Raw genomic sequence first — 27,984 nt, 5'->3', positions numbered from 1 at the left:
ACCCGGCAGCCGACGGGCGCGCGGCAGAGCCCGCGGGTTGTGCTGAGCGGAGCTCGTGGGTCCGCACCTCCCCGAGCGCCTGGACTGCACGGCGTCGTCCGCAGCCCGACTGCAGGGCACGGCGGCGGCAGACACGTTAGCCGCGGTCCGCAGTCCCCGAGTAGCTTCTGCCTCAGGTGTTGGCGTCCACGCCACCCGACCCAGAGCCGCGACAGGTGCCGCGCGGGTTCTCTGGGGACCGCGCTGCCGCCGCGGGCAACTCCCGCCCGTCCCGTCCCGCGACCCCCAGCGCGGCCCGCCGCGCGCCGTCGGGGGAGCCTCAGCCCCGGGCCGCGGCGAAGCGGATGCGCGTCGGGTGAGCGCGGCGTCCCGCCCGCCATGGCCGCGCGCCCCGGGCCGCTGTGGCTCCTGGGGCTGGCGCTGTGCGCGCTGAGCGGCGGCGGCCCCGGCCCACGCCCCCCAACCGGCGGCCCGCCCCGCCGCCTGGGCCCGCGCGAGCGCCGCGACCTGCAGCGCGAGATCCTGGCGGTGCTCGGGCTGCCCGGGCGCCCCCGGCCCCGCGCGCCGCCCGCCGCCGCCCGGCTGCCCGCGTCCGCGCCGCTCTTCATGCTGGACCTCTACCACGCCATGGCCGGCGACGACGACGACGACGGGGGCCCTCGCGAGCGGCGCCTGGGCCGCGCCGACCTGGTCATGAGCTTCGTCAACATGGGTGAGTGCGGGCTCCGCGTGGGCGGCGGGGATCCGCGGGGACCGCGAGCCGGGTCCGCGCCCTCCCATGGGGGCCCCTCGGCGGGAACACGGGCTGCGGGGGACAGGGCACCACCTGGGACAGTGGGTGCCCGGCGGTGAGCCAGGAGTGACCGTGTGGAGGACAGGGCCCCGCAGGGGAGTGGGAGCTGCCGGGTCAGCGGGGCCAGGTCTGAGGTGGGCGGGTCCGTGAGCTGTGGGTCGGGCGGGGCAGACGCAGGAATTGGAGTCCCAGGGCAAGTACAGTCACCCGCCCCCAAACACACCCAAAGGTAGGAATCATGTAGCGTCAGGTGGACTGGGCAGTGCCCGGAAGACAGTCTGGTCCTGGGGAGACGATGAGTAAACAGGCTGTGATGCTGTCACTGAGATAGGGCAAAGTTCACGGTAGAACGCCCGTCACATCACCAAAATGACAGCGGAGCGGGGAACCCGGTGTCCTGAGTCCACGGCAGCCTCTGGCAGCCTGTAGGCGGGGCTGTGGCTGCAGGGTCCGGTGGGAAGGCGTGGGCTCAGCTCAGTGGGTCTGTCTCTGGTCCTGTCACCACGCCCAGAGCCTGGGACACGGCTTCACATGCAGCGAGTGTCCAGGCCTGTGGAGTGGCCCGATGGGCAGCTTGGACCCTCATTGTTCTCCCAGGCAAAGCCCAGCTTTCCTCTCCGCAGCCAAATCTGGAGCCATTTACTTTTAAAGTTCTTAGAAATATCCTTTCCCATTACTAAACTCTCCTTAATGTACAGTCATGACTATTTGTCCCCCGTCCCCTCTGCCTCCTGTCTGTGGCCAGTGATGGGCAGGGGCCTGGGCTCAGAAAGACACCAGACTGGACCTGGGGACCCAAGAACTATAGCTCAGCTCGAGGTGGGGAGAGCTGAGGGGCTGAGAGCAGGGAGAGGACCCTTGCCAAGGCCACCAGCCTCCCTCCACCTTCAGCCTCACCCAGTCCTCCCAAGAGCCCAGTTAACAGCCATGATATTCATCCCAGATGAGGACAGTGAGGCTGGGAGAGGCATTGTCACACCCAGGACAGCAGGGCCTCTCCGTGCCCAGCCAGGGCAGGCCCAGGTTGGTACTTCTGGTCCTTAAGGGCACCAGGCTCTCAGGGTGGAGGGAGCTTTCCGAGTGGTCCAGGCAGAGGAACCCAGGGGATGGAGCAGCAGCGGGAATTGTGAGGTCCTCAGCCACTTGCTTCCTGCAGGAGGGCAGGCAGAGGGGACAGCCAAGGAGGGCTGGTGGTGGGCTGAGGTGGGGCAATGAGCAGTAGGAGGCAGCTGTTCACTTCTGCAGAGAGCCCAGTGCCAGGCACAGGACTTGGGTCACTGGTTCTGGATGCTGCCTTCCTGGTTAGAGGGCAGGGTGGGGACCAGGGACAGAGAGTATGTGGAACTGAGGCTGGAGCTCTGTACTTGGGACAAGCTGACCCAGGGCTCGGGACCAAGAAGAGCTGTGGATGGAGTCACCGGGAAAATGCCCCCCAGGGAGCCATCTACCAGAGTGAGTCACCGCCCAGCCCATGTCCTGCTTCAGCCAGCATCCCCTGGGTCAAGGCGTGCACAGCCCTAATGGGAGCTGCTGCTGTGAATCGAGCAGTGCCCTGAGCTCAGGAAGACCTGGCTCCCCTCCTGACTGCTGTGTGATCTTAGGCAAGCCCCCCCCCCTCTCCGAGCCTCAGGCCCCTCCTTATACACGGGACCCCTAGTGATCAGTGCATCCTCAGAGTTGTGGTGTGATTGGTTGATACTTGGGAGGAGCAGAAAGTCAGCTCCCTCTTTGAGGGTGAACCTGAGCTTCGCCACTGACTCTGGTCCCTCCCAACTACTGCCCAGCGCTGGTTCAGATGTGACAGGAACGTCCCCATGTGTGTTATACACATGTGAAACCCAGAAACAGATTTTAAAAGCCAGGCAAAGGTGTTTCCACCAATTTTTAGAATAAAAACCAACATTTGAACATCCATAGCTCTAGAGCTCCTTGTTTCATCCATGCAGCACCACGCGAAGCTGTTTTACCAGCCTCATTTCATGGGCTCAGAGAGGTTGAATCGCCAGCCCAGGCCACACAACATGTCCATGTCATTATCTAGGCTGAGGATTCCAAACCCCAGCTTCTTCCTCCACCATCTCTGTGTGTTTCATAAGATCTAAGGCCTGTGGGAGCAACAAGCTGGTCCTTGTTCAGTGGAAGCCCAGCTGTGGGCGGGCTCAGCCAGCTGTCAGAGGGACTTCTTTATTCTGACATACTAATTGCACCAGTAGAACTCTCAGTGAGAGTGGTTTTAACTGGTAATTACTTAGACTGATGTGGGGATTAGACACCTAGCAGGACTCTTTTCTTGTTTGGAGGCCCAGGCCCCAGGCTCCTGAGCCACATGGAGTCTAATAGCAGAGTCGCTGTGCTATCAGCTCCCACGCCCTGGCTCCCACACCTTCTGCTTCCTGCTCCACCTTCCCTCTCAGCCTCATCTGGCTCCTGAGAAGCCAAATTGCCATCAGTGGCAGTTTGTGGGACCCAGTGGCCATAGGCCTCTCCTAGACTTCTGTGGCCAGAAATGGCGGCCCAGCCTGGCCTGCCTGGCAATCTCATGCATGTAGAAACTTGGCTTCCTATGGCCAGAACACAGTAATGGGAGCCGATACCCAGGTGGAGAAGACAGAACCTCCCCTGGTGTCCCTGGGCTTAGGGAGGAGACAGCCTGAGCTGAGCAACCCCCAGGTTCAGACTCCTCTTCTCTGGGCCTCTGGTCTCCCATCCAATCTAAGGCGATGGTGTCAGAAAAACAGGGGCCTCCCAGCTCTGACCCCATGGCTCTGTTGGTCAGACCTTCTCACATTCTCCTCCAAGCACAGGTGTGACTGGCTGCACCTCAGGCACTGCAGGTCGGCCCAGCCCCTCCTGAGGGAGCAAAGAGGCAGGAAGGACCAACTCTGCTTGTTCCCAGAATCCTTTTTCACCTCATGTGAGCAGGTGACCCGTGCTCATCTTCCACTGGGAAACTGAGGCATGAATGGCACTGTAGGCAGAAGTCCACCAGAAATGAATGAAGCCATCTTCACTTTTGTCCTGACCCTTCCCTGCACCAGACCGATTTCTTCCTGGGTCTCTGGCGACAGAGGACAGAGGTGTTGACAAACTGAGGCTGTGGTATTTGGGAGAGGCGGGGCTTGCTGGGAGTGAGGGATCTGGCCCAGGTCCTGCTCAGCCCTGTGACCTTGAAGGGCTGACTCTTTACCTCCATGAGCCCCAGGCCACTTTCTTTGGTTCTTCGCTAGGGAATTCTTTCATTTTTTCCACTAATTCGCTGAGCAAATGGTCATGTGGCACCTGCTGTGTGCCAGGCACAGTTGTAGTTACTGAGATACGACAGTGAACAAAGCAAAGCCCCCGCCCTGGTGGACCTGTCCTGTAGTGGGGAAGACAAATGACAAACACAGGAGCCACAGGGGTGACTGTCATGTCTAGACAGTGACACCCCATCTGGACACAGGAGGGGGTGGGGTGGACAGCGGGGAGGAGACAGGGCTGGGCTCAGGGTTCTGACCTGGGACCCAGACAGAATTTGCATGCTGCCTACTCTTAGTGTGACCTGGACTTTCCAGTCCACCTCTCAGAGCCTCAGTTTCCTCTTGTGTAAAACCGAGAAGCTCACGGTACCCACCATAAGGGGCTGCTCAGGGATCATGTGAGATGACACCCAGGGATGACCTCAGCCCAGACCTCCACATCTGTTCCTTCACTGCCCTCTCATAGATACTGTCATATGTTTGTGAAGGAGAAGAATAAGGCTCAGAGACGGTCCTTGATTTTCCCAAGGCCACACAGCAGGTGGTCTCCCTGCCTGTACATCCTCTGCTCTTCTCCTACATAGAAGCTGCCTCTCCACCCACCCCGAGGCCTGGCCCATCATTAGGTCCAGTAAGGGCCTCTGACCTGGACTGGACTGAGTACATGTTGTAAACTGAGAATCCTGTTTTTAAAGTGTCTATTGTTTGGGGGCTTACAGAAAAAACACATGCTCATTACACAGAATTCAGACCACACAGGCACATAGGACATGAGTGCCCCTGGGAGTCCTACCAGCCAATCCCCTCAGGCAGCCACTTTGTCATTTCTGTCACCACACGTTCATTTGAAGTTCATGTGAATGGAATCATACGGTACATAGTCTTGTGTGTGGTTTTTCACTCAACATAATATTGTTGAGATTCACCCACGATGTTGTATCTGTAGTTATTTCTTTTGAAATATATTTTATTGATTTTTTACAGAGAGGAAGGGAGAGGGATAGAGAGTTAGAAACATCGATGAGAGACTCCTGCACACTCCCTACTGGGTATGTGCCCGCAACCAAGGTACATGCCCCCGACCAGAATCGAACCTGGGACCCTTCAGTCCGCAGCCCGATGCTCTATCCACTGAGCCAAACCGGCCAGGGCTGTAGTTATTTTTTACAAATGAATTATATTGCGTTGCATGACCACACCACATGGACCCATTCTTACTGATGGACACGTGGCTTGTTTCTGGTTTGGGGTTATGAATAAAGCTGCTCTGAGCATCCTTGGACTCATCCCTCCGTGGCTATATCAAACCATGGGGTGCTCATCCCAACTCTGCCACTTGGGAGCCGTGAGACTTTACACAGGTTCCTTTTAGAGTCTCCGACCCTCCCTTCCTCACTCTTTTTTTTTTTTTAATCCATTTCCCCCCTTGAGTTTTAGAGAGAGTGGGAGAGAGAGGGAAAGACCAAAAGAAATATCGATGTGAGAGAAACACATCGATTGGTTGCCTCTTGCATGAGCCCTGACCAGGGCACGGGCAGGGAGGAGCCTGCAACCAAGTTACGTGACCTTGACCGGAATCAAACCCTGGACCCTTAACTCCGCAGGCCAACGCTCTTTTCACTGAGCCAAACCGGCTAGGGCACTTCCTCACTCTTAAGACACCTTTAAGGTGCACGAGGCCTACCTTCCCGGGTTGAGTAGGACTAAGCGAAATGTGCAGTGAGGCCAGCTGGATGCCCATCTCATGGTCGGAACTTCATAGATGGGAGCTGGTTGACACATTACATCCTACTTCAGTGCCTTTGCTCGTGTTATACCCTCTGCATAGACTACACTCACCTCCATGTCTGTTTTTAAAGGGGGTAGGCAGGGGTTTCCATAAACCTGACTCTCCACCCCCCACTCCTCCCAAAGAGCCAGGCTCCTTCCATGGTTAGAGCCCCCATGCTTCCTGGTTGTTGGTCACTTTCTGCCTGTAGATTCAGGGGTGTGTCTACCCTCTTTATCCTCCTCCCCAGGAGACCATGAACCACCTGAGAGCAGGGACCAAATCTGACTGACTCTTCATGTTCCCTCCTGCCCCCTCTGCCATGCACCCATCTCTGTGGGCAAAGTTGAAGGAGAGGAATTCAGCGGGGGGCAGGGCCGGGACCAGGTGAAGGAGCCTGGCCTGGCCGGTGGGGAGAGCAGGGCCGCCCTCTCTGCCTTTTCAGACACTGACAATGGGTGCAGCATGTCCCGGGTCCTGGGTCCTGAGTCCCTGCAGGGCCTGCTTGGAGGGGGGTGGCTGCAGCCGGCATCTCAGGGCACCTGTTGACGGAAGAACCTTGAAGACAGGTGACCCCCGTCCCATGTTGCCGCCCAGAGGAACCCTAGGCCACTCTTTTTATATCAGCTGGAGTCTGAGAGTCCATGTGACATGCGGCACCTGGCGAGTCTCTGCCCCTTCTGGGCCTCAGTTTCCCCATCGATGCAGGGCTGCCCTGAAGGCTTTTGCAGCTCTGACCAAAGAAGGTGCCCACCACCTGCCTCCCGACGGGGGCTGCTCCAGGGGCGAGCGCAGAGTGGGGGCACAGGCGGCCACCTCCTCAGGGAACACGTTCCCACAGGAGAGAGGCTGTGTCCCCGAGACCACATCTTTCTGGGAAACGCCCACAGTTCCGTGCTTTCCCCGTCTGCACCGGAGGGCTCGCACCCCTGGCTCCCATCTCCTTGGGCCTATTTTTGGCCTTGGCAGGCTTGATGTGGTGGAGTGTGCGGTGTCCCCTTTAATTTGGGGTCTGAAGCCGGCTGAGGTCCGGATGGGTAATTATGTGTGCAGAGCCGTTTATGGAAAGAGCTCTGAAAAAAGTCAGTAATGAGAACTGACTAAAAATACCGCAGCCATGCAACCTTGGGCCTCCTCTCGGCAGCGCTGAGATTTCTGGTGGGGGGAAGCCCTTCAGGATGCAGAATCGATAGGTGATCACTTCCTCGGCTCCTCGTGGGGACCCGGGTCTGGAGTGGGCCCCTAGGCCTCCATTACCGATAGGACCAGCCAGACAGGCCCAGCCTGTCCGCCTCCGGGACCCTGTGGGGGGGGCCTGCCCTCTGCCTCGGGGCCAGCAAGTCCCACAGGAAAGTGAAACACGTGCGTGGCCTCTGATGGAGACGCCGTGACAGGAAGCCTCTCCCAGACCAGCAGCAGTGCCCTAGCCCACAGCCCGGGTGCTGGGCCCCGAGCCACTGTCCTGGGGACCAGGAGCTCTTGGGAAGAAGGGGACGGAGCCTCCTGCTTCCACTTCACACTGCTTGGTCCCTGTCCTCGAGTTGCTCACTGTCCGTGGGGGCAGATGAACCAGGCACAGGGGCCCCTGGGATGGGGGAACGGGCGAGACCAGCAGGCTGATCTGCGTGGGGTCAGAGGAGGACAAGGGGCCTTTACAGCTGGACTGAGAGGAGAGCAGCCTTCAGACACGGGGTGGGCCACCCAGAAGACCGTGGCTTCCGGGAGGTTTGGGAGGGTGTTGGGAACTGGAAAGCCCCGGAGGCCCTGTGGACGGGCTGGGTCAGCCCAGGAAGGTCCTGGAACACAGAGCTGAGCTTACGCCCCTCCTGGGGGCCCTGCCAGGCTTGGGGAAGGGTTTGAGGGCAGGAAGGACTGGCGGGCAGGTCGGAAGATTCTGCTCTCTTAACAGCCTCTCCGGGCTGGAGCAAGACGGGGTCTTTTGCAGTCTTACTTTTTGGACAGAAACAAGATAGACTTAGGTCATCTGGGTGACTCAGTTTTCTCCCAGGCACGAAAATAGCTGAAGCCTTTGCTGGTGTCGGGCTGGTGGGTGCAGGGTGTGGCATCTGCGAGTGGCAGGTGCAGGGCCTCAGAATGTTGACGGTGGTTGTGGCTGTGGAGGCTGCCTCCTGCTCACGGGGGCCCTTCCGGCAAACGTGGGACCCGGGATTGTGTAACTGGGCTGGCGGAGAAGGCCCAGGGTCCCATTAGCGCATGGTGACTCATGACTGTTGTTGTTCTGGAAGCCACATGAAGGCAATTCAGAAACTAAATGTGTGTGCTGCTTCCCCAGACAGAAGCTGGTTCAGTGTTTGAACATTTTGGGCAGCCTTTGTAATTTTGTGGAAAATAAACATTTAGAGGTCCCTATTGAGCCAGGCGTAGCTTTGTCTGTCTCTCGTGCCCAACGCATAGCTTTGTGCACATGGCTCTCATCCATCCTTTGCCTTCTTGTCCTTGGGATCGATGTGTCCAAGGATAAATTCGTATGTAATTTTGCTAAGGTATTGCAAGAGGGTATTGCCAGGTTCCTGTCCACAGCATTCCTACCAGTAACGTGTGTAAAGGTTTACGTCTGCTCTTACCTATTACTCAAAGGAATGCCATTCTGACTACCCTAAGAAAAGCACTGCCCACCCCTTTCCCATTACTCCTGACCCCACAACCCTCTACATTCCACTTACAATAGATGGCCTCCCCTCTTTTACTTGTTTTGTTGTTTATATTCCCTCCCCATTAGACCGTAAAGTACGTGAGGGCAGAGACCTGACTTCTGTCTTGTTTACTGCTGTATTCCATGTCCAGACAGACTCTTATCTACAATAAGAATTTTTAAAAATCCTCACCCGAGGATATGTTTATTGGTTTTAGAGAAAGAGGAAGGGAGGGAGAGAGAGAGAGAGAGGGAGGGAGGAGAGAGAGAGAGAGAGAGAGAAATGTTGATTGGCTGCCTCCCCCATGGGCCCTGACCAGCAATCATACCTGCTACTGAGGTGTGTGCTCCGACCGGGAATTGAACCCACCACCCTTTGGTGCGTGGGATGCGCTCCAACCAGCTGAGCCACACTGCCAGAGCCATACAGTAAGAATTTGATATATTTGCTGATAAATTGAACTTGATAAATTAATGAATAAATAAATGAGCAAATGAGTACAGAAAAACGTCATTCAGAGTCTCCCTTTCCCTCCACCCCACGGCTCTGGGCTCTCTGACGTGGCCTCCGGGCAGTATCGCATCTTGGCACAAAGTTGGGAGATTTCACGTCAGGTTCATCCTAAACTCCTGTGGAGTGGTCACTCCGCCCAGCCCATGGCTTCTTTACAAAGCCCTTCCATGGCCCACGAGGAAAGCTGGGCAGCATCTTTTTTCCCGGTGCACAGAGGAGGAGGCAAGCCCAGAGGGAAGTGCATGCCTGGTGGGGCAAGGTCAGGCCTGCACGCCAAGCTGCCGAAGCTGCCTCCCTGGTGGAAGCAGCTGGATCTGCACAGTTAACAAGGAGGGAATCGAGGCCAGAAAATGCTTTCTCAGAAGACCACCTTGGGGCAATATCTCTCCTAACTCTAAGCAGCTGAAAAAGCTGCCAATCCACGGGTCCTCTCCCACCCTCCCCGCTGACCGTCAGGTAAACGAGCTGCTCTCTTTACCCAGTTCCATACGTCAGGAAATTTCTCCAACTTTTGATGAAAGCATTTTTGTAACAATGTCCCATCTTCCGGGGCTTGCCGGGAGCAGCCAGGGGGCAGTTTCCTGTGCTGGAGCTACTGGTGGTTTATCACAACACAGGCCGGACGTTCGGAACGAGAGGCCGTTCGGGTGAACAAGGTGCTCCCCGCCCAGCGAGGGAGGGAGGCCGCGCGGCGTGGTGCCCCGTGGGGCTGCAGGTTGGCGTCTGTTCCCTCAGTCCCCGGATCCGACATGGAAATCAGCCTCCGGCCTGCAGACAGAGTCCCAGTGACCCACCCGTCAGTCCCCCCCCCCCCGCCCCCCGTGCCTGGGGATGGGTGCACAGAGCGATGCTTGGAGAGGGTCCGATGGAGGGTGTGAAGGAACGACACGCCTTCACTCTGTGCCACACCCTGTGACGGCCAACAGCCGGGGCCCATTCCACCCCGCGGACCTGGATTCTTACACGGCCACGTCATGGACACGGGCTGTGCGGTCCCTGAATCGGGGAATTGTCACCAAAGTCGTGCGTGTGCATGTGTCTGCGGAGGGACCTGCCCTCCACGCCCTCTGCCTGTGCGGGAGGACCCCGGTGCCACCCGTGTCTCTGAAACCGCCTGGCTCCCGGGGGCACTCGCTGCGTGTCCAGCTTCCTGTCGGACGATGGACATTCTCTTTCCTCTCCTCCCGGTCTGGGAATGAAACACTCATCTCCTGCCCAAACATGTGTGTCTGCTGGCCCCACCCAGCACAGCTGTTTGCCCGGCCATCCCTGGACCAGGTTCCCGCCACGAGCACAGGACGTGCTCCCCACATCCGCCTCTGCCACCAGCCTGGTGACTTGTGGTCGCTGAGCCCAGTAGCCAGAGAGAGACTTTTTAAAAAGACTCGCAGACGTGTAATTAAAATCTCAGTGTTGGGTTTGGGGGAAGGTGCTGGGCGGCTCCCGCCCCTGCTTTCCGGAAACACAGATTTTTAGTGTTTGAAAGTCACAGAAGGCTAAAGTGAGACGGCCCTAAATACACTGTCCTGGGCATTTCCGGCAGCTGGGCGATGTGGGATCAATTCGGCACAAGCGGCCTCTCGCCCAAAGTATTGGACCAGGCCCCACAACAGAGCCACCTCCGGTCCCCCTCCAGCCCGTGCTTCACCCCACCTCCACGCACAGCTTCCACACCACACCCTGCTCCCTGCTGCCCCGGAACCCTGGCCCCCCACTGGCCAGAGGCACAGCCATGCTCCTAGGCCGGAACTCCAACGCTCCTCAGTCAGGCCACCGCCAGCCTCACAGCCCGTACCCCACCCCTCTGATCTGTGGGTGGCCCTGGCCCACTCAGCCTGTGCATTCGATGTCCCCTCTGCCTAGAAGGCCCTCCCTGCCACCTCCCCACCTGCCCAGATGTCATCCCACCCTCTGAGGCCAGTTCAGATGTCACCTCCTCCAAGAAGCCCACTCAGATCCCACCACACAGGACCTCCGACTCCCCAGCACGGACTGGGCCTCCCAGCAGCTGTCACTCCCACCTTGCCTCTTGTTCCTCCCATCTCTCCCTCTGCCCTCCCTCCTCCTCCACCTTGCTCCAAGAGGACCCTGCACCCGTGCGCCCTTCGCTGTGTTTTATGGCTGTTGTCTCCCTGTCTGTGCTGTCAGCTCTCAGCTCCAGGCCTTTGCTCACAGTGGTCCCTTCCTCTGCAGCATCTTTGTCCCATGACCTCGGGGTGAATTCACTGTCACCCCTCAAGGCCCAGCTCCGATGTCAGCTGTGAGCGCTCACCGTCCCACATCCCATCCGCATACCTGGGTGGCTCTGAAGTGCACTCAGTCATGCCCCCACCGCCACTCGGCCCTTCTCCTTGGCTCTGAAGTCCATTTCCAAGGAGGGACCTGTCCTCTCTGCCTCATCTGTGGGCCCAGAGACAGAGGGGGCTGGGCCGGACCTGCTGGGTGGAGGCTTGGGGGCCAGAAATGGGAGCTTCCTTGTTGGCCCCCCTGTGCATCAGGTGCTGTGCTGGGCACCTCCCTGCAGGGCTGCGGGCCCTCAGCACTGGGGGCAGAGCCTGTGGGCAGGCCCATTCCCCAGGGAGGAAATGCCTCTCCCAGGCTGCCCAGGCCCCTGGCTCCCCGGGCCCTGCCACCCAGGAGCCCGAGCCAGGAGCGAACAGCCCGCTTTGTCTTGCAGTGGAGCTCGACCGCTCCCCGGGCCACCAGGAGCCCCACTGGAAGGAGTTCCGCTTTGACCTGACCCAGATCCCGGCGGGGGAGGCAGTCACAGCTGCTGAGTTCCGGATTTACAAGCTGCCCAGCACCCACCTGCTCAACAGGACCCTCCACGTCAGCATGTTCGAGGTGGTCAGAGAGCGGGCCAACAGGTGCCTGCCCCCACCCCGCCTCCCGGTCAAACTCTGTGGGTGTGTCCGGCCCAGCCCTGGGGGACAGACAGGGGTTTCCTGGGAGCACCCCCAAAGAGAGGAAGGATGCTTGGACCAAGGCCCTGGCACCCTGGCTTCAATCCCCTCCCTGCTGTCCTGGCTGTGGGACCTTGGACGGGTCACTGAGCTCCCAAGCCTCAGTTTCCCCATCTGTCCCCGGGGGCAGCAGCACCTTCCTATAGTAGATCCAGTGAGATAGGCAGTGAGGCGCCCAGCTCAGGGCCAGGAGGGTCGACGCCCCAGGAGCGGTCCCAGGTGGGCACAGGAAGCACGAAGGCAGCTGTGCCGGCTTCGGTTAATTGTTCTTTCGTATCCACAGGGAGTCTGACTTGTTCTTTTTGGATCTTCAGACGCTCCGAGCTGAGGACGAGGGCTGGCTGGTGCTGGACGTGACAGCAGCCAGTGACCACTGGTTGTTGAACCGCAGCAAGGACCTGGGACTCCGCCTCTACATGGAGACAGAGGACGGTAAGGACGGGCCAGGCCGCGCACCTTCTCCGCGGCTCCGATCAGAGGGGCCGGGTTGCATCCCAGCTCTGCAGCTTTCTACCTGTGACCTCGCAGGTTCCTTACCCCCCAAGCCCGTTTTCTCACCTGTGGGAGGAGCATTCAGGCATTCTCTCATCCACAGGTGTTTAGGGGCGGAGCCTCCTTCATCCCAGGCAGTGGGCGTAGAGAGCCCGAAGGTGGGCCCCAGATCCTGTGTGTGACTACGTCAGGGGCCGCGTGCGTGGCGGGAGCAGAGAGGTGAAGGAGAGGTGGGAAGGAGAGGAGCTGAGAGAGGCAGGCAGCAGGCATTCTGCGTCAGGGGAAACCAGCGTAAGGGGTGGAGTGTTTAGGGAGCTGCTTGAATGTCACAGCAGTGGAGGACGGAGGGTCTGAGTTAGCTTTCCATGGAAGATCCCTCCAGGAGGTGTGGCATCACTCCCACCCCTTAGTGTGGGCAGCCCCTAGTGACGGGCTTCCCTGAGGGCAGTGTGTCGGGGGAGGGGAGGTAACTGGACGGTGGGAAAAGCTGACCAGCACCCCCTCCGCCAGGCCATCAAGGCTCCTATGGAAGCTCATGGGGCTCTCGTGTGCCCTGGATATGAGGGGATGGGAGGGCTCTGCTCGGGGGTCTTCTCCCCAAACTCATGACCCCAGTGTCGCCATGAGAAAAACATCAGACAAACCCGTATTGAAGGGCAGCCTGCAGAATGCCTGAACGGGCAAGGTCATCAAAAACAAGGGCAGCCTGAGAATTGCCACAGCCCAGAGGTGCCTGAGGCGTTGTAATGGCTCAGTGCCCTGTGGGATCCCGGATGGGATCCTGGAGAGAAAAAGGACTTTGGGGAAAGCGGAATAAGTGAAATCTGAATAAATCATGCTGTTTAGGTACGAAGATATCAATATTGGCTCATTAGTTGTGACAAATGTGCCATAGTAATTGAAATTTAACATTTCCCAGGGGACACTGCGTCTGGGTATAGGGGAATTCTCTGTATAAGTACCTTTGCAATTTTTGTACATCTCAACTATTGTGAAGTAAAAGCTTTATTTACTGTCTGCATAAAGTGAGCACCCTGACCTCAGCGAGAGGTGTAAGCTGTGGGGCAGAGTGAAGGGAAGCCAGAGAGGCCCGGCAGCCGGTGTCCCGGGGAGAACTGGGGGGTGGGGGGGTGGGGGGATGGGCTGGTGGCAGAGGAAATGGAGACAAGTGGGTAGAGGGATCAGGAATAAAGTGGACGGAGCCATTGGATAGAGACATCAGTGTGTTGTTTCCCTTATTTATGCATTCATTGGTTGCCTCTTCTATGTGCCCTGACGATGGGAGGGAAGCCTTGGCCGATGGGGACAATGCTCTAACCAGCGGAGCCACCCAGTCAGGGGCTGTAACTACCAGTCTGCACTTCTTAATCCCTCCCCTTTCACCCAGCCCCCAGCCCCCAATTCCCCTCCCCTCTGGCAACCATCAGTCTGCTCTCTGTGTGCCAGTGGGTTTTTAAAATATATCCTTTTTTCCTCCCCTGAGTTGGGGAAATAGCAGAGGGGCAGGTTTGAGGTGGGGGATGAAGAGGTCTCTCTGGCCCTGATATCACTGATAGCCCTGGCTGAGGTCCATAAAAATGTCGCTCCAGGAGAGGTGCATGCTGGGGACACAGGTTAGGGAACCAGTGAAATATAAACGTGGGGTTAGAGCCTTGAAACTGGGCCGGCACCTGGGAAAGGAGTTCAGCGATGGAGCCGGAAAGGGACCTGTGACTGAGTCTTCCCCTGAGGGGCGCCCCCTGGGGACCTTCCTGGGCCCTGGAGCTAGTCCCAGGCCAGGCCCTGCGGCTGTCCACCTTTGGGGATGAAGTGGGGAGGGGGTGGGGAGGCGTGGCGCCTTGGGTCAGAGAGGGAGGCTGGGCGGAGTGGCGGCCCCAGCCCGAGCCCTCCCTGCTCTGACGCGTGGCCTGGGGCGCACATGGCCAGCCGCTGCCTGTCCCTGGCGGGGCCGTTCCTGGGGGCTCCTGGCCGCAGTGCTCAGGGGCTGTGTCCCCACCGGCTGCTCAGGGTCCTCACGGGCCAAGGGCTGCCTGTGCGGCTTCACCATCAGCGCTTGTGCCCGCGCCAAGTTCTCAGGGACCCGTGGAGGGCATCTCTGATGGGGTGAGAATCATGGTTGGGGCTTTGGGCTCGGTGCGATTCCGGAGAACGTTAGGGGCGCTGCTCAGACCCCAGTGAGCACTTGACTGTGATCAGCAGCAACGTGGGCGAGGACCACTTGGGGCTGGGCCTTTCCTGGCGGCCAAGCAGATGACCCGCATCGCGTGGTCTGCTCCGCGTGGGCCGGAACGCGCTCTATGAGCACCACTTGGCGGGTGAGCTGGAGCTGGAGGTGACCCCAGGGCCCTTTGGCTGAGCGCATCCATGCAGGCGGGGCTGGGGTGCCGCCTTGGACACGCCCAGGGCCAGCGGGACTCTGGTTCAGGAAGGAGGCGCCCCATCAGGTACGACCAGGAGGCAGTGGCCGTCAGGAGTCAGCCCAGCGAGGGGAGGCGCGTCACGGGAGCTCTGTCCTTGGAGCGGCCATCACCCGGATGTTGCTTCGGTGAAAGGGGGGAAGGCTGTCTCCAGGGGGAGCGCCAGGAAGTTCAACCTGCCCACGTGCAGAGCTGCCGGAACCCCCGTGGTGGAGGTTGAGGAAATGGTGGGTGTGGGGTCATTTGCCCCAGAAGACATTCATGTAGGTCACATGGTACAGGGGGAAAGTCTGAGAAAAGAGTTGAGTGGTTAACAATCCGGAAAGAGAAAGATGGAAAAGCTAAGTCTTCGGATGATGTAACAGCTCAAATCATCAAGCGGGACGATCTGGGATTTGAGGATGGCATGTATGCCAGCGTGGGCATAGGAACCCTTCTGGCCAGCAACTACATCTGTCCCAATGTAGCTGTTCACCTTCACAGCGAAGATGGAGTCCCAGGCGCGGCTCCATGTCCACTGGGAGGAGGTGGATGCAGATCTCATCAGTGCTGGCAAGCAAACCGCCATCATCCTTCCCAGGAGCTGTTTTCTCTCCAGCGATGACTCATCTGCTATGATCGAGGGGGACACATCCACCTAACTGTGCTAGGACCACGCAGGTTTCCAAGTATGGTGACCGGCTACCCGGATGACCCCGGAAAGAAGGTGCAGGGAATGGGGGTGCGGTGGACTTGGTGTCCAGGATCAAGATGAAGTAGTGCTCTCCATGGAGCACTGCCCAAGGCCAACAAACCCCAAATCTTGGAGAAGTTCTCGATACCCCGCCTGGGAAGGGTGCGTGGACGCAGTCCTCATGGAAAAGGCCGGGTGACGTGCACAGAGGGAGGACTGGCGCGGTTGCGCTCTGGGAAGGCCTCACCGAGGACATCAGGAAGAGCGCGGGGAGCGCCTCGCCCTGTGACCCCAGGCCAGGCCCTGCAGCAGCTCCCAGCCCACCGGGAGGAGCTGCTCACAGAGGCTGGTCTTTCACTTTAGCCTCCGGGTCTCATCCCGAGGAGGAGGAAGTCCGGGATCACAAGCGTCCATTTCACAGGCAGCCTGACCGTGTCCTCCTGGCCCCTCAGGCTTTCTGCCACAGAAAGACGGTTCTCTCAAGAGGGAAGTGACTTCAACAAAACCGAAGGAAAGCAGGCGTTGATCCGTGTGCTCTGTGGCCTCAGAAAGCGCTGCTGCAGGCGTCCGGGACTCAGACCTCTTCACTGTGATTCTCCATGAAAGCTGTGCAGCGGGCGGTGACCCACAGGAAGGTTTCTTCCCCCATGAACGTGGGGAGATGTCCAGGGAGGGAGTGACCACCCAGAGGAGGGCAGAGGCGCCACTTTATATCCCATGGAGATACACAGTGTGAAGGTCCGCCCTGCTGCCGTGGCTCCGCTGGTTGGAGCGTCTTCCCATGACGGAAGGGCAGCGGGTTTGATTCCTGGTCAGGGCACGTACCCAGGTCCAGGCGCTTGTGGGAAGCAAGTGATCAGTGTTTCCCTCACATCGATGTTTCTCTCTCTCTGCCTCCATTCCTCTCTCTAAAATCCATAAAAACACATCCTCACGTGAGGATTGAAATAATAATAACAGTAATAATAATGCAATTTATAAACCGGCTAGGGCAGTGGTCAGCAAACTCATTAGTCAACAGAGCCAAATATCAACAGTACAACGATTGAAATTTCTTTTGAGAGCCAAATTTTTTCAAACTTAAACTTCTTCTAATGCCACTGCTTCAAAATAGACTCGCCCAGGCCGTGGTATTTTGTGGAAGAGCCACACTCAAGGGGCCAAAGAGCTGCATGTGGCTCGCGAGCCACAGTTTGCCGACCACGGGGCCAGGGCATTACAATCCCCCCAAAAAATGTCAGTTTGTGACAGGAAGACATGCTGTCTAAAGGAAAGATTTTCTCCTTTGGCCCTTCTGACTTTTCTGCTGGGCCTTTCATTTTGTTGCTAAATTTAGTTTCCCGTAGCCTCACCTCCTCTTCCCCACACGCCTCCTCCTCGTAGCTAAGTGGATGCCTCCAGAAGGAGAGGAAGACCACCGCGGTGGGCAGACTGGTCATGGAGTGCTGACGGGGAGAGGCTGTTGGTGCCACCGGGGTTTCCTCCTTAAATAGTCCACCAAGGGCTGTGGCTGATGATGGGAGGAGTTCTAGAAAGCTACCGATGGACTCAGGTGGGCTTTCTCACCTTGACTCACGGTGCTCCTGTGTCCTGAGCAGACACTCTGTCCTCCCTCCCTGTTGTGGAGCCTGGGCCGGCCTCTTAATATTCTCCGTAATCCAAGAGGGGCTTGAGGTATTTCATCCTGACTCCTTAGTCTCAAAGACTTAGAAAAAAGTGAGTTTGTATGTGTGTGTTTGGAGGGGGAGAAGGGGGAATCTGGCGGCAGCTTTAAACCCGCCCCCCCACATGGAACTTGAACTTCCTAAGCATGGCTCTAGGGGGCGCACAACCAACATGAGCCCCTGGGTAAGAGCAGGAAGTTCCAGCTGGTCAAGGAAGGCCTTTCAGGGAGGCCTCGTAGGGCCTCATCCCCAGAAGGGACAGGTCCTGGGATGGAGAGGTGGGAGGCAGTGCTCACTGAGGGCACAGCCTGCGGGGTTGGGGGGAAGAGGCCAGGGACCATGGCCAGATGGGGTGGGTGGGATGGAGTAGACACCTTGGGGGCTTCTGGGCAGATGTGCCCTGGGAGTGGGGAACGTCCCAGCCGCAGTGTGGAACAGGCCGAGGTTCCCAGGGGCCGACAAGTTCCAGGCTGTTGAGCAGTAGAAAGGAGGAAAAGGACTGAGTTTCCCATCCTCACGCGATGACGTCACCTAAGGGACCAAAGCAGACCAGGTCCACAGCTGGGATTCCCTCCAAGGTTTCCACCAGGCATCCCCAGTGACCTTCAACGTGGCACCAGGGTCACATCCATGACTTCAGGCTGAGGTGGAGCAGGGGCTGCAGGTGGCACCCAGAGCAGAAGGAAGCCTGGGGGAGAGCTTGGCCTGGCACAGTTGGGGAGGCGCCTGAATGAGGACAGGACAGGGCAGGTGAGCTGCCCAGACATCGGGCTCTGACGGGCAGGCTCAGAAATGGGTGAGGCTAGCGGTCCCCTGGGGCCACCTGCTCAGAGCAGCAGCATCTCCCATCCTGCGTGGCCCACAGCTCCAGGCATGGCCACGCCACCCCCTCACCTGCAAAGGGGACAGCATGCCTGCCGGCACCTCACAAGGTCAGGTCTAGAGGCGGCACCTGGGCCCCAGAGGCTCCTAAGCGCCCATCTCCGCCTTTCTGGAAAGGGGCCTGTCAGAGCTGGGCAGCCGAGGGGCCCACCAAGAAGACAGCCAGGAGAAGGCAGGGAGCCCTGCTCAAGATGGATGGGAGGGGAGCTCTGGGCTCTGGAAGGAGGGCCGGGGGTCCATTCCCAGGCCTCCCAGGTTAGGCCGTCTGAAAAACTGGGGTCAGTCCCCTAGTCCGGCCCCCCTGCCCCAGACCTGCCTCTGCGGGGTGTGCGGGGGTGGGTAGGATTGTCCTGGCTGGTTGCAGCTTGCTTGGGACCTTGGACAGGTGCTGCTCACTGGGCCTTAGTGTCTGCTTCTGTGGAATGGGAACTAGGATCAGCTGCTTCAGGATCCGCAGTCAGGCTCCCCGTGCCCACACAGGCTGCCTCCGTGACGCGCTGCCTCAGTGGCGTTGCCTAGTTGATCTACTATGTCCTCCTCCCTGCACCCAGGACACCCCAATGAGATCCTCGAACAGACAGTTGCACAAAGAAACGCAAACAGTGAGCACAGCCCCAGGCATGTCCTCCGGGCCCCAGTGGGCAGGGCTGTCCAGGGAACAGGGACCCGGCAGCGGCACACACAGGCTGGAGGGCTGCTGGGCCCCAGGCGCCCCCTGAGTCGGCCAGGCCGTGGCGCTCACTCCAGAGCCACCTGATGACAGGCGCCCATCTGCTCGTGGCTCCGTGGCCGCCTTGTCCTGGCCTCACTGGCCTGTCCCCTCTGCTCGCAGAGCTTCCATGTGTCCTGTGTCCTGTGTCCTCGTGGTTCCCCTGTGTCCCCCTGACTGCCACTTGCCATGACCCAAACTCTCCCAAATGCTTCTGTCTGGGCTCCTTCCAGCAACAGCGCCGGCAGCTTCAGCCTCCTGTCTTAGCAGGTTCAGTCCTGCCTGGAGCCTCTGATGTCATAGGTCAAAGGTTGGTCTTAGGATTCATTAGGTGTTCGATTCACTAAGGCCCCTGGACACAGGTCTAAAGCACAGCTGTTTAAGAGCTGACCTTTGAGCAGGAGTGTGGGTGGGGCAGGCAATGTCCTTGGCCTGTGTGTCTAACGGAGGGTCATGTTAGACCTGCTAATGGGACAAGTGTATGTACCTACGTGTGTGTGCATCTGCACACTGTAATGTAAATGCTGCACACTGTATATGTAAATGCATGCATGTGTGTTTATGTACAGACATGGGTGTGCATGCATGTGTGTTTATGTACAGACATGGGTGTGCATGCATGTGTGTTTATGTACAGACATGGGTGTGCATGTATGTGTGTGTCCGTGTTGCAGCATTGAGGGGAATGCACACGGAAGTGGAAGGGTGGTCACTGTGTTTGAGAAACAAACATGAGTTGGTGCTCACGCTCCTGCTAACATTCCACAGGAAAAGAAAATGAAGAGCTTCTATCTCATTCTCTTCTTTGTAACAAAGACAAGGAAGTCACCTAAACGTCTGGCGATAAGCTAATCTCTAAGTGAATTCTGGTGTGTGAGGGACAGTTTTCCTCAAAAGGCTCCCCACAGCTGTTCCATTGCTGCGACGGTGAAAGCATCGCGAGGTCACGAGGGACAGGAAGAGGCCAGGAAGAGGGGTCCCGGTGGAGTGGACAGGGCAGGGCTGAGGAGCGTTTTTCACAGCGGCCTCAGTCTTGGAGGCCGTGGGTAAAATCCATGTTTCTAGACTCGCCATTCCGCGGGCGGAGGCCCCAGTCACGTCCCTGCCCGCAGACCCTTCTTTCTTAACCACGACCCGGGCCTGTGGACAAGAACCTGGGCTCTGGATCAGACCGGCCCGGGCTAAAGCCGGGCTCCGGGACTTTGGTCCAGTGTCTCCGCCCACTGACCTGTCCGTCTGCGGCGTCAGGACGCAGGGAGGCCTGCTCTCGGGCAGGTGAGCACGGCCACGCCTGGCAGCTGCGCCCGTCGGCCGGGGGTCCTCAGTCCCGGGACATCCCCGGGAGGAGGCGGGAAGGGAGGCCTCAGGCCCAGGAGTCCTCAGACCGAGGTGGGAGGCCGCCATGTGGCTCTGACGTCACTCACGCTGACCCTGGTTCGCGAGGCCTCCTCCGCGGCCTCCTCAGACGCGCGGCCGGGGCTGGGGCGGGACGTGGACTCCGGCCTTCGGATGAGGGGAGCCAGGCCCGGGCCGCCTCAGGTCCTCAGCCTTCATGCTCTCGGGCCGCCCGGGCCCCGGCAGAGCTGCTGCTGTGCCCTCTGCAGAGCCGTGCCCTCGGTGACCCCTCTCTCCTCTCTGTCTCAGGGCGCAGCGTGGATCCTGGCCTGGCCGGTCTGCTGGGGCGACGGGCACCGCGCGCCAAACAGCCTTTCATGGTCACGTTTTTCAGGGCGAGCCCCAGCCCCAGCCCCATCCGGGCCCCTCGGGCAGTGAGGCCCCTGAGGAGGCGGCTGCTGAAGAAGACCAACGAGCTGCCGCAGCCCAACAAGCTCCCGGGGATCTTTGGTGAGGTCCGGGCGCCGGCCCGAGGCTGTAGGCCCAGCACCAGTGGTGGTGGCAGAACCTTCTGGCCCTCACAAGGGGCCAGGCCAGTGGTCACCCTCCAGCCCCCTCCTGACACCTCCCTTGCCCCCTGCCCCCGGTGGACCGGCCATGCCCTGTCTCTCAGGCCTCCCTGCCTCCGAGGTCCCTTCCGTGCCTCCCCCGGCTCCCCAGGCCCTCCCCGAGCCCCGTCAGAATCAGGTGCCCTTCCTCCGGGCAGCACCGCCCCGTGCCCGCGGCTCTCTCCCAGGCTCCCTTCGGGATGCACAATTGTAGGCGAAGGTCTCCCCACCAGGCGAGACCCTCGGAATGGGGGAACGGGCCTCACCCGGCCCTGTGCCTCTGTTCCTTTCATGGGAGTCAGCCCCCTGTTTGGCCTCAGCATGAGCCACCGGACCTGTGCAGGGCGTGGAGGACGGTGGGGGGAGGGCAGGAGCGTCTCGGGAGGGAAGGAGGGGATGCCACCGCCTGGTGGCAGAAAGGCCCCGGCTGTTCATTGAGCATCAGGAGGCCCACAGGCTGCAGTCGGGCGGCTGGGCGGGCAGGGCTTCCTCGGGAGCCCCTGGGAGCATCGAAGGCTCTTGAGTTGGCCGACACCAGCAGAGCCGCAGGGACGGGCTCTGTGGGACCCAGCACAGAGCAGGCCCAGGAGAGACCTCACACCGTCTGTCCCCGCAGATGGCGCCCACGGCTCCCACGGTCGGCAGGTGTGCCGTCGGCACGAGCTCTATGTCAGCTTCCAGGACCTCGGCTGGCTGGTAATGTCTGCTCTCCCCTCTCTTAAATGACGACCCCGCCTGAAGGTCAAGTGTGTCTCCGGGAGGGGGTAGACTTGGGTTTTTTGGGTTTTTTCATGTATTATTTTCTTCTGGGTTTTCCAAGTGTTCTAAAAGGAGAATGTGTTACTTTTTGGTGAAAAGGTGCTTTTTGGTAAAAACTGAAAATGGAGACAACCTGCCTCCTGAGCCATAAAATGTCAGGGCTACAAAGGACCCCGAGGCCAGGCTGGCCGAGCCTCTGTGCCTTTGCGGGACAGCAGCTGCGGGAGGCGTGGGGCGGGGCAGCAGGAGGACCACCCCGAGGACCACAGAGCTGTTCCCAGCCCTGTCCGCTGAGGGTCTTGGGGTGGATGCCAGGCTTCGGGGGCGGGGGGCTGCTCAGGAGGGGCTGAGGGTGAGTGACAGGTCCCTGAGGCGGAGGGAGGGAGGGTGAGGGGCCGCCCTGAATCCTCCTGTGACAGGTGCTAGTGGGAGGGGCCACATGGTGGGACTCACCTTCTTCCATTCCCCACCCAGGACTGGGTCATCGCCCCCCAAGGCTACTCAGCCTATTACTGTGAGGGGGAGTGCTCCTTCCCGCTGGACTCCTGCATGAACGCCACCAACCACGCCATCGTGCAGTCCCTGGTCAGTACCCAGCCTGTGCTGCCCGGCCCCGGGGAGGGTGTGCTGAGGAGAGGGGCTCGGGCAGCCTGGAGGGGAATGGGGGCGCCTGCTCGGTCTCTCGGAGGTTCTCACGTGGAACCTCGGCAGAGTGCATGTGTCGTTCAACCCCCACACTGTGCAGGAGCTGGTCCCTGTGTGGCCAGCCTGCGTCTGCAGACTCACTGCTGGTGCACACGCACACACACACACTTACACCCACCCACCCACACACACACACACACACTTACACACACACATGCACGTGGGGACCTGCAGGTATGTGGTGGGACCCATAAAGTCAGCCTGCTTGTGGTCACATGCACACACATACAGAACAGACGTGCATCCCACCTGGGTGCCTGTGTGCTCTGAACACGTGTGCCCATGTGCATGGGATTGTTCGATCTCCTGCAACAGGTGCACACGGGGTGAGAGACAGGCGTGTGTGCTCACCACCCTCTTCATGGTGAGTCGGGAGAGTCACCCCTGAGCCCTTGTGCACAGGGCTCTTCTGGGCTTGGGCTCCCCCTTCCGCGTGCTTCCCGCTGGCTCTTCCTCCTGGTCCTCTCAGCTCTTACGTTTCCACAGATGCTGTGGCTTTTGATGCGCTGGTGTTTGGGGTAACTTTAATGCCGAAAAATAGTTTCTTTGAGGACTATCGTTGCTGCTTATTGCTCAGTGTTTTAAGTGTGTGTGTGTGTGTGTGTGTGTGTGTGTGTGTACACTTCTTTCTAGAACATTTACCTGGACTCCTAGTTCCTATTATGCCCGGCTTCTCTCCCGGCTCCCAAGTCAGGACAGGCCCTCCCCGCTTCCCCACTTAGAGCCCATGGCCGGCACCCCCGGGCGGTGTTGCCTGGTTCCTTTCACGTGGGCCTTTGAATGCCAAGCCCAGACACCTCATGTGGAGGCTGGGAAGTTGGGGAGCAGTGGCCCCCTGTCCAGTCTGGCCGACATCCCTGCCGAGGCCTCGGCTTCCCCAGTGGCTGCAGAGAGGCTCTGGGCCCCAAGCCAGCCCAGTGCCCGCTGACAGTGCTCCTGGCAGGCTGGCTCAGAGCTGGGGCTCCCGGGACAAGTGGGTTTGGGGAACAGGGACCAGACTGCCGGATGGGTCCCCATCAGAAAGCTTCACCCGGTTCTGCAGCCCCCGTAGGGCTGGGCTTCACCCGCGCCTGGGCCCTCGGAGCGGCCCCCACACCCACGGGTGGAAGCCGGTGTCCTTCCTCTCCTGCCCCAGAGCCCGGGGCCCGTCGGTGTGGGGCCCTGACCCGGAGCCCAGTGCTAACTCAGCTCATCCTGCCAAGTCGCAGGATAAATATTTGTGTGGAGGCCGAAGTAGCTCCACAATCAGGCTCTTTCTTGGTGGGGGAGCGGCTCAGGCAGAGGGAGCAGGCTCACCGCCCCTGGTCCGAGTCCTGCCCCAGCCCCGTGGCCTGTGTGCGCTGTTCCTTCATCTCCCAGAGTCACACTCGCCCGAGAAGCTGTCAGGAGGGGTGAACCCCCAGGGGTGAACCTAGAATCCGAGGCTTTATCCAGTTGCTCCATGAACACTCTTGGGATCAGCCAGGAGGGGAGACAGGCCACAGACAAGGGCGTGGACAAGGCATGATCAGGGTCATTGCAGAAGCCCAGAGAAGCCCGGTCAGTGTGGCTCAGAGGTTGAGCATCGACCCAGGAACCAGGAGGTCACAGTTTGATTCTTGGTCAGGGCATGTGCCTCGGTTGAGGGATCGATCCCCAGTAGGGGACGTGCAGGAGGCAGCTGATCAATGATTCTCTCTCATCATTGATGTGCCTACCTCTCTCTCCCTCTCCCTTCCTCTTTGAAATCAATAAAAACATTTTTTTTTTTTAAAGAAGCCAAGAAGAGGGAAGAGTGGAGGGGAGTCCTGGGGCGGGGGGGGGGCGGTGCTGCAGGGGCCTCAGGCATAGGGACCTGCCATCAGGTGCATTGTGTGCTGGGGACCAGCAGGGCCCTCAGGTCTGAGGGGAGTGGGCATGGCAGGGAGCTGACAGGTGCCCAGGCTGTGCCCTAAGGGCCCAGGGCAGGGAAGGGGTCAAGGAGAGCAGATTTCCACATCACACCTGCCCTGGCTATGGCTGGAGGTGGGAGGGTCGGGAGGCCAGGCGCTGGGCGGGTCCTGGAGAAGGCCCCAGTGCTCACGCTCTGCCTGCCGCCCCCTCCCTGGCCAGGTGCACCTGATGAAGCCAGACGCCGTGCCCAAGGCGTGCTGCGCGCCCACCAAGCTGAGCGCCACCTCCGTGCTCTACTATGACAGCAGCAACAACGTCATCCTGCGCAAACACCGCAACATGGTGGTCAAGGCCTGCGGCTGCCACTGAGGCCCTGCCGGCCGCTGCAGCACCTCCCGCCGGGGTCAGCCCCGCTCCAGAGGCTGAGACCCTCAAACCCAGCCAGACCACAGATAGGACTGGCACAGAGAGTCCTCAGATCAACATGTCCATGCCCCTTCCTCCTTCCTGCCAGGGCAGGGTCCTTTCAGGCCCCACCACCCCTCCCCTGCCTGAGGTTGTGATAGATTCTGGCGTTCAGTTCTGGTGGGCGGAGTCATCAGGCAGGGTTCTGCCCCAGCCCTGTCCCCCAGTGGCACGTGCTGACTGGGTCTTTGGGGTCAGCACAAAAGTCCTATCTGAGGACCTGCCCTTGCTCCTTGCTGGCTTGGGCTGTGGGCAGATATGCAATGACCCGAGAGGCACCTGGAGCCCAAGGTGACCAGCTCAGGTCCTCCCTCTCCATTGCAGGGTTTGGGGGTGTGTAGACAGGGTTTGGCCCACCTCCGGTTGCCTACCCTTCTCAGGGGCAAAAGTAGGCATTTCTGGGTACTTGTTAAAGAGCATGGGCTTGCCTTGTGTGTTCTATATTTTCGGATCTGAATTACCAAACTGCTGGCCACGGGGAGGCATGTGGGGCAACTCCAGAAAGAGCTGAATGAGCAGCATGGTTAAGGGCTCAGGCCAATGGCATTTTTCTTCTGTCTTCCTGCCCTGGATCTGTGTGTACTTTCTCAGCATGCAGCGCATTGAAATTTTACCTTTGGAGAAACAAAAATCTTGGGGCTTCACTGACCCATCTGTCTGTCGTCGTGTTGAACGTCGGGAGTTCAGCTCTGTGGGGAAGTACCTTTTTACTGAGCCAAGCATACATGGTGTAGCCCAGGGTGACAGTGCCCAGCACAGGTGACTTAGCGTTCCTTTCTCTTCTGCATGTCAGGCATCAATAATCAACCTTGACGCTGTTTTCTACCAAATCTGGATAGAATTTCAAGTGATCAGCACAGAACTCCAGGCAGCCATTTCCAGCACATTAGCGTTGGCATGTGAATTGAAACCGTGCCGTCTCCTGCTAAGGAGCAATCTATTCCACCCAGAGCAATGTGTCTGCAACACCGGGCAGCCTGTGGCCAGGTGTGGGCCACGGTAGGGCCTTGTCAGCACCCGTTGTGTCCAGAAGTTGTCAAAACACAGGCTGGTCACCAAAGTCTGCGTCACCCTGTCTGCTCAGGAGCCCCGTCCTGTTTCTTGGGGCCTGTGAGCCAAAGAAAAGGCCCCTGTCCCAGGGGAGTGACAGGCAGTAATTAGGGTGAGCTGGGTGGGAAGGTTCCCGGAAACCACTGTTCTCCTTGGAGCAGCCGAGGCAGTGGGAGTGTTTATTTGATTTCTGACTTGCTAACCCTGTAATTTACCTGCTGGAGCAGACAGTCCAGCTGCCTGAACCCTGAAATACTGTGTCGTTAATAGCAGATCCTGGGCCCACCCCAACCCACAGGCAAAGCCCACAGAGGCAGAACGACCCGTGTGCCCAAGGACGCGCATCCCTGGGGTCCACTCTGCACCCTGAGGACGGGCCCCGGGAGAGCAGGTCTGGGGCAGGGGTGGAGGCTGGGCGAGGCTGCAGGACTTGGAGGGATTCCGGGAGTGAGTGCCGAGGAAGAGGCCCTACCAGGGGCCCAGACTATCTTGAAGATATTGAGTTCCCCATCAGCCAGTGTAGGGACCTGAGCTTTGGCCTAGCCGTTAGGAGACCTGACTTGTGGGTGGCTTCCTCTTCTGGGCCATTTCCCATCCCTAACATGAGAGGGCCTTCAGTCATGGAATCTGTGTCTGAGTGCTGAGCCCAGATACACCCTCATAACCTGAAACTGGAGCCGGTGGCCATCACAAATCCGAGCTATGAACCAGGTGGCCGTCACGAATGGGTACATAACATGGAACCTATTGGCTATTCTAGTCCTTATGTAAAGGTTCTCTCTTCCCAACATCAAGGTTTGTCTTTTAAGTAACTGTAAATTCTAAATTAGCCAATTATTTTGGCAACTACTTTTTTACTTCCCCTGGTATCTTTAGTGCCCAGCAATGACCTGGTGCGGGTAGGGGTGCAGCAGAAATGCCTGTCAAATTACCCAAAGGTTTGTAGATACGGAGTATCCCTTCCCTATCAACCAAGCTGTGCACAGCAGGAATGGATAGGAGTTGCAATCTGTTTTTGTGCGGAACAATTGAAAAACAGTAAGTCACTGCTTCCCCACCTGGCCGTTGACTTCCAGCAACTTCTGAGACCAACTTCTGAGTCACCAAATGGAATCAAATAGAAAAAGCCCCAAGCAGTGGAATAACTGTGGACACGAAGCCCATGCATTTTATTCCAGGAGTTATCTATTTCTGAGCCGAGCATGGCAGCTGCGGTGGGTGGCCAGGCTGGCAGGAGCACAGCCCGATGCCACTGCTTCCCTTTCTCTTGCTCGGGGCAGGGCTTGTTATCTGGTCACAGACCAGGAGGATACATAAGGGTGGTCCGTGCATACCCACCGACAGCAGTGAGGAATCGGGGACAGTTGGCGGGAAGGGAGGACACGGGGAGACGTAGACTAAGGAGAGACGCGGGCAGCCTTGGTGTGTGCAGTGCAGTCCTGGCCTTGAGACCCAGTGGTCACAAGGTTAGTGCTCACGGTCTTCTAACTAAGGCAGGGAAGTCTCGTGTTCTGGAAAAATCCCTAGGAAATCGGAAAGAGGCAGCATAGCAAGAGTGTAGGTTTTGGGACCAAATAGATGTGAATCCTGGTTCTTCCTCCTCTCTACAGCAGGATCCTGGCTTTTCCCTCCCAGGCTGTTACGAGGACCAGATACGTACATAAACATTTAGGACAATGTCTGGCCTATCGATGCTTAACAACTGGTACCTGCTGATATTATTACAAATGAATTTGCTAGTTTTGAGCCCCTTCCATGCTTGCCCACTAAGCCTCCTCCCAGAATGTGTCCCAGGGGTGATAGTGTATTTACTTCAGAGCTGGGTTTTTCCATTAAAATAACTACATACTGCACTACTTTGAGGGCAGGACTTGAATTCTCACCTGCTTGGAAGGCCCGAGGCAAGTGCTGGGTTTTGCTGGCAATGGCCAGGGCTGTGGAACTTGGCTGTGTTCCCTGACACAGGGATCCCACTGTCCTGTAGAAGGTGCTCAGCACCCACCAATTGCCCCTGAGCCTTGGAAAGGGATGGTCCATCCCAGGTTTTCCTACTTATGCAAAGACCTTATGCAAGCACTTGACCTTTAAAAAAATATATTTTTCATTTACTACACACATAATGTCGTTTTGGAGGGAAGTTTAAATAAAAACAAAAAATACAATTCAAATCACCATAGTCCTACGACTCAGATAAATACACTTAATATTTTGTGAATTTATTTCTAGTTTTTCCCCCTTAGGATATACATATAAATATAGATGTTTACATATTATAGATAGGTATTTTTACAAAATTGGTATTTTTTACGAAGTACTATATTAAAGTACTTTGATATATGCTTTTCCCACTTTCTTATATGGTGAGAATTTCCCTGTTAATAAATATTTTTTAAAAACATGGCTTTCTAGTTTTCTATCCCGTG

General features: G+C 58.3%; 2 protein-coding genes across 2 annotated transcripts; both read left to right on the top strand.

Moving 5' to 3' along the window:
* Window positions 1-27,838, top strand: BMP8B (bone morphogenetic protein 8b). Its single transcript, XM_054720619.1, has 7 exons — window positions 1-712; window positions 11,645-11,834; window positions 12,214-12,362; window positions 20,412-20,612; window positions 21,327-21,406; window positions 21,944-22,054; window positions 24,266-27,838. Exons 1-7 carry the CDS (start codon window positions 379-381, stop codon window positions 24,413-24,415), a joined length of 1,215 nt encoding a protein of 404 aa, XP_054576594.1. The 5' UTR covers window positions 1-378; the 3' UTR covers window positions 24,416-27,838.
* Window positions 14,692-15,711, top strand: OXCT2 (3-oxoacid CoA-transferase 2; the record flags this gene model as incomplete). The annotated part of the gene is given in 8 exon segments (XM_054720641.1): window positions 14,692-14,762; window positions 14,764-14,813; window positions 14,816-15,127; window positions 15,130-15,355; window positions 15,357-15,454; window positions 15,457-15,489; window positions 15,492-15,587; window positions 15,590-15,711. Coding segments are annotated over 8 exon segments (1,008 nt in total), but the record flags the coding sequence as incomplete, so codon positions are not given.
* Window positions 27,839-27,984: the final 146 nt, after the last annotated feature.

This window comes from Eptesicus fuscus, chromosome 9, assembly GCF_027574615.1.
Source record: "Eptesicus fuscus isolate TK198812 chromosome 9, DD_ASM_mEF_20220401, whole genome shotgun sequence".
NCBI classification, from domain to species: Eukaryota; Metazoa; Chordata; class Mammalia; order Chiroptera; family Vespertilionidae; genus Eptesicus; species Eptesicus fuscus.
The sequence above is the reverse complement of the archived record's forward strand: the minus strand, read 5'-3'. Positions and strand labels throughout refer to the sequence as shown.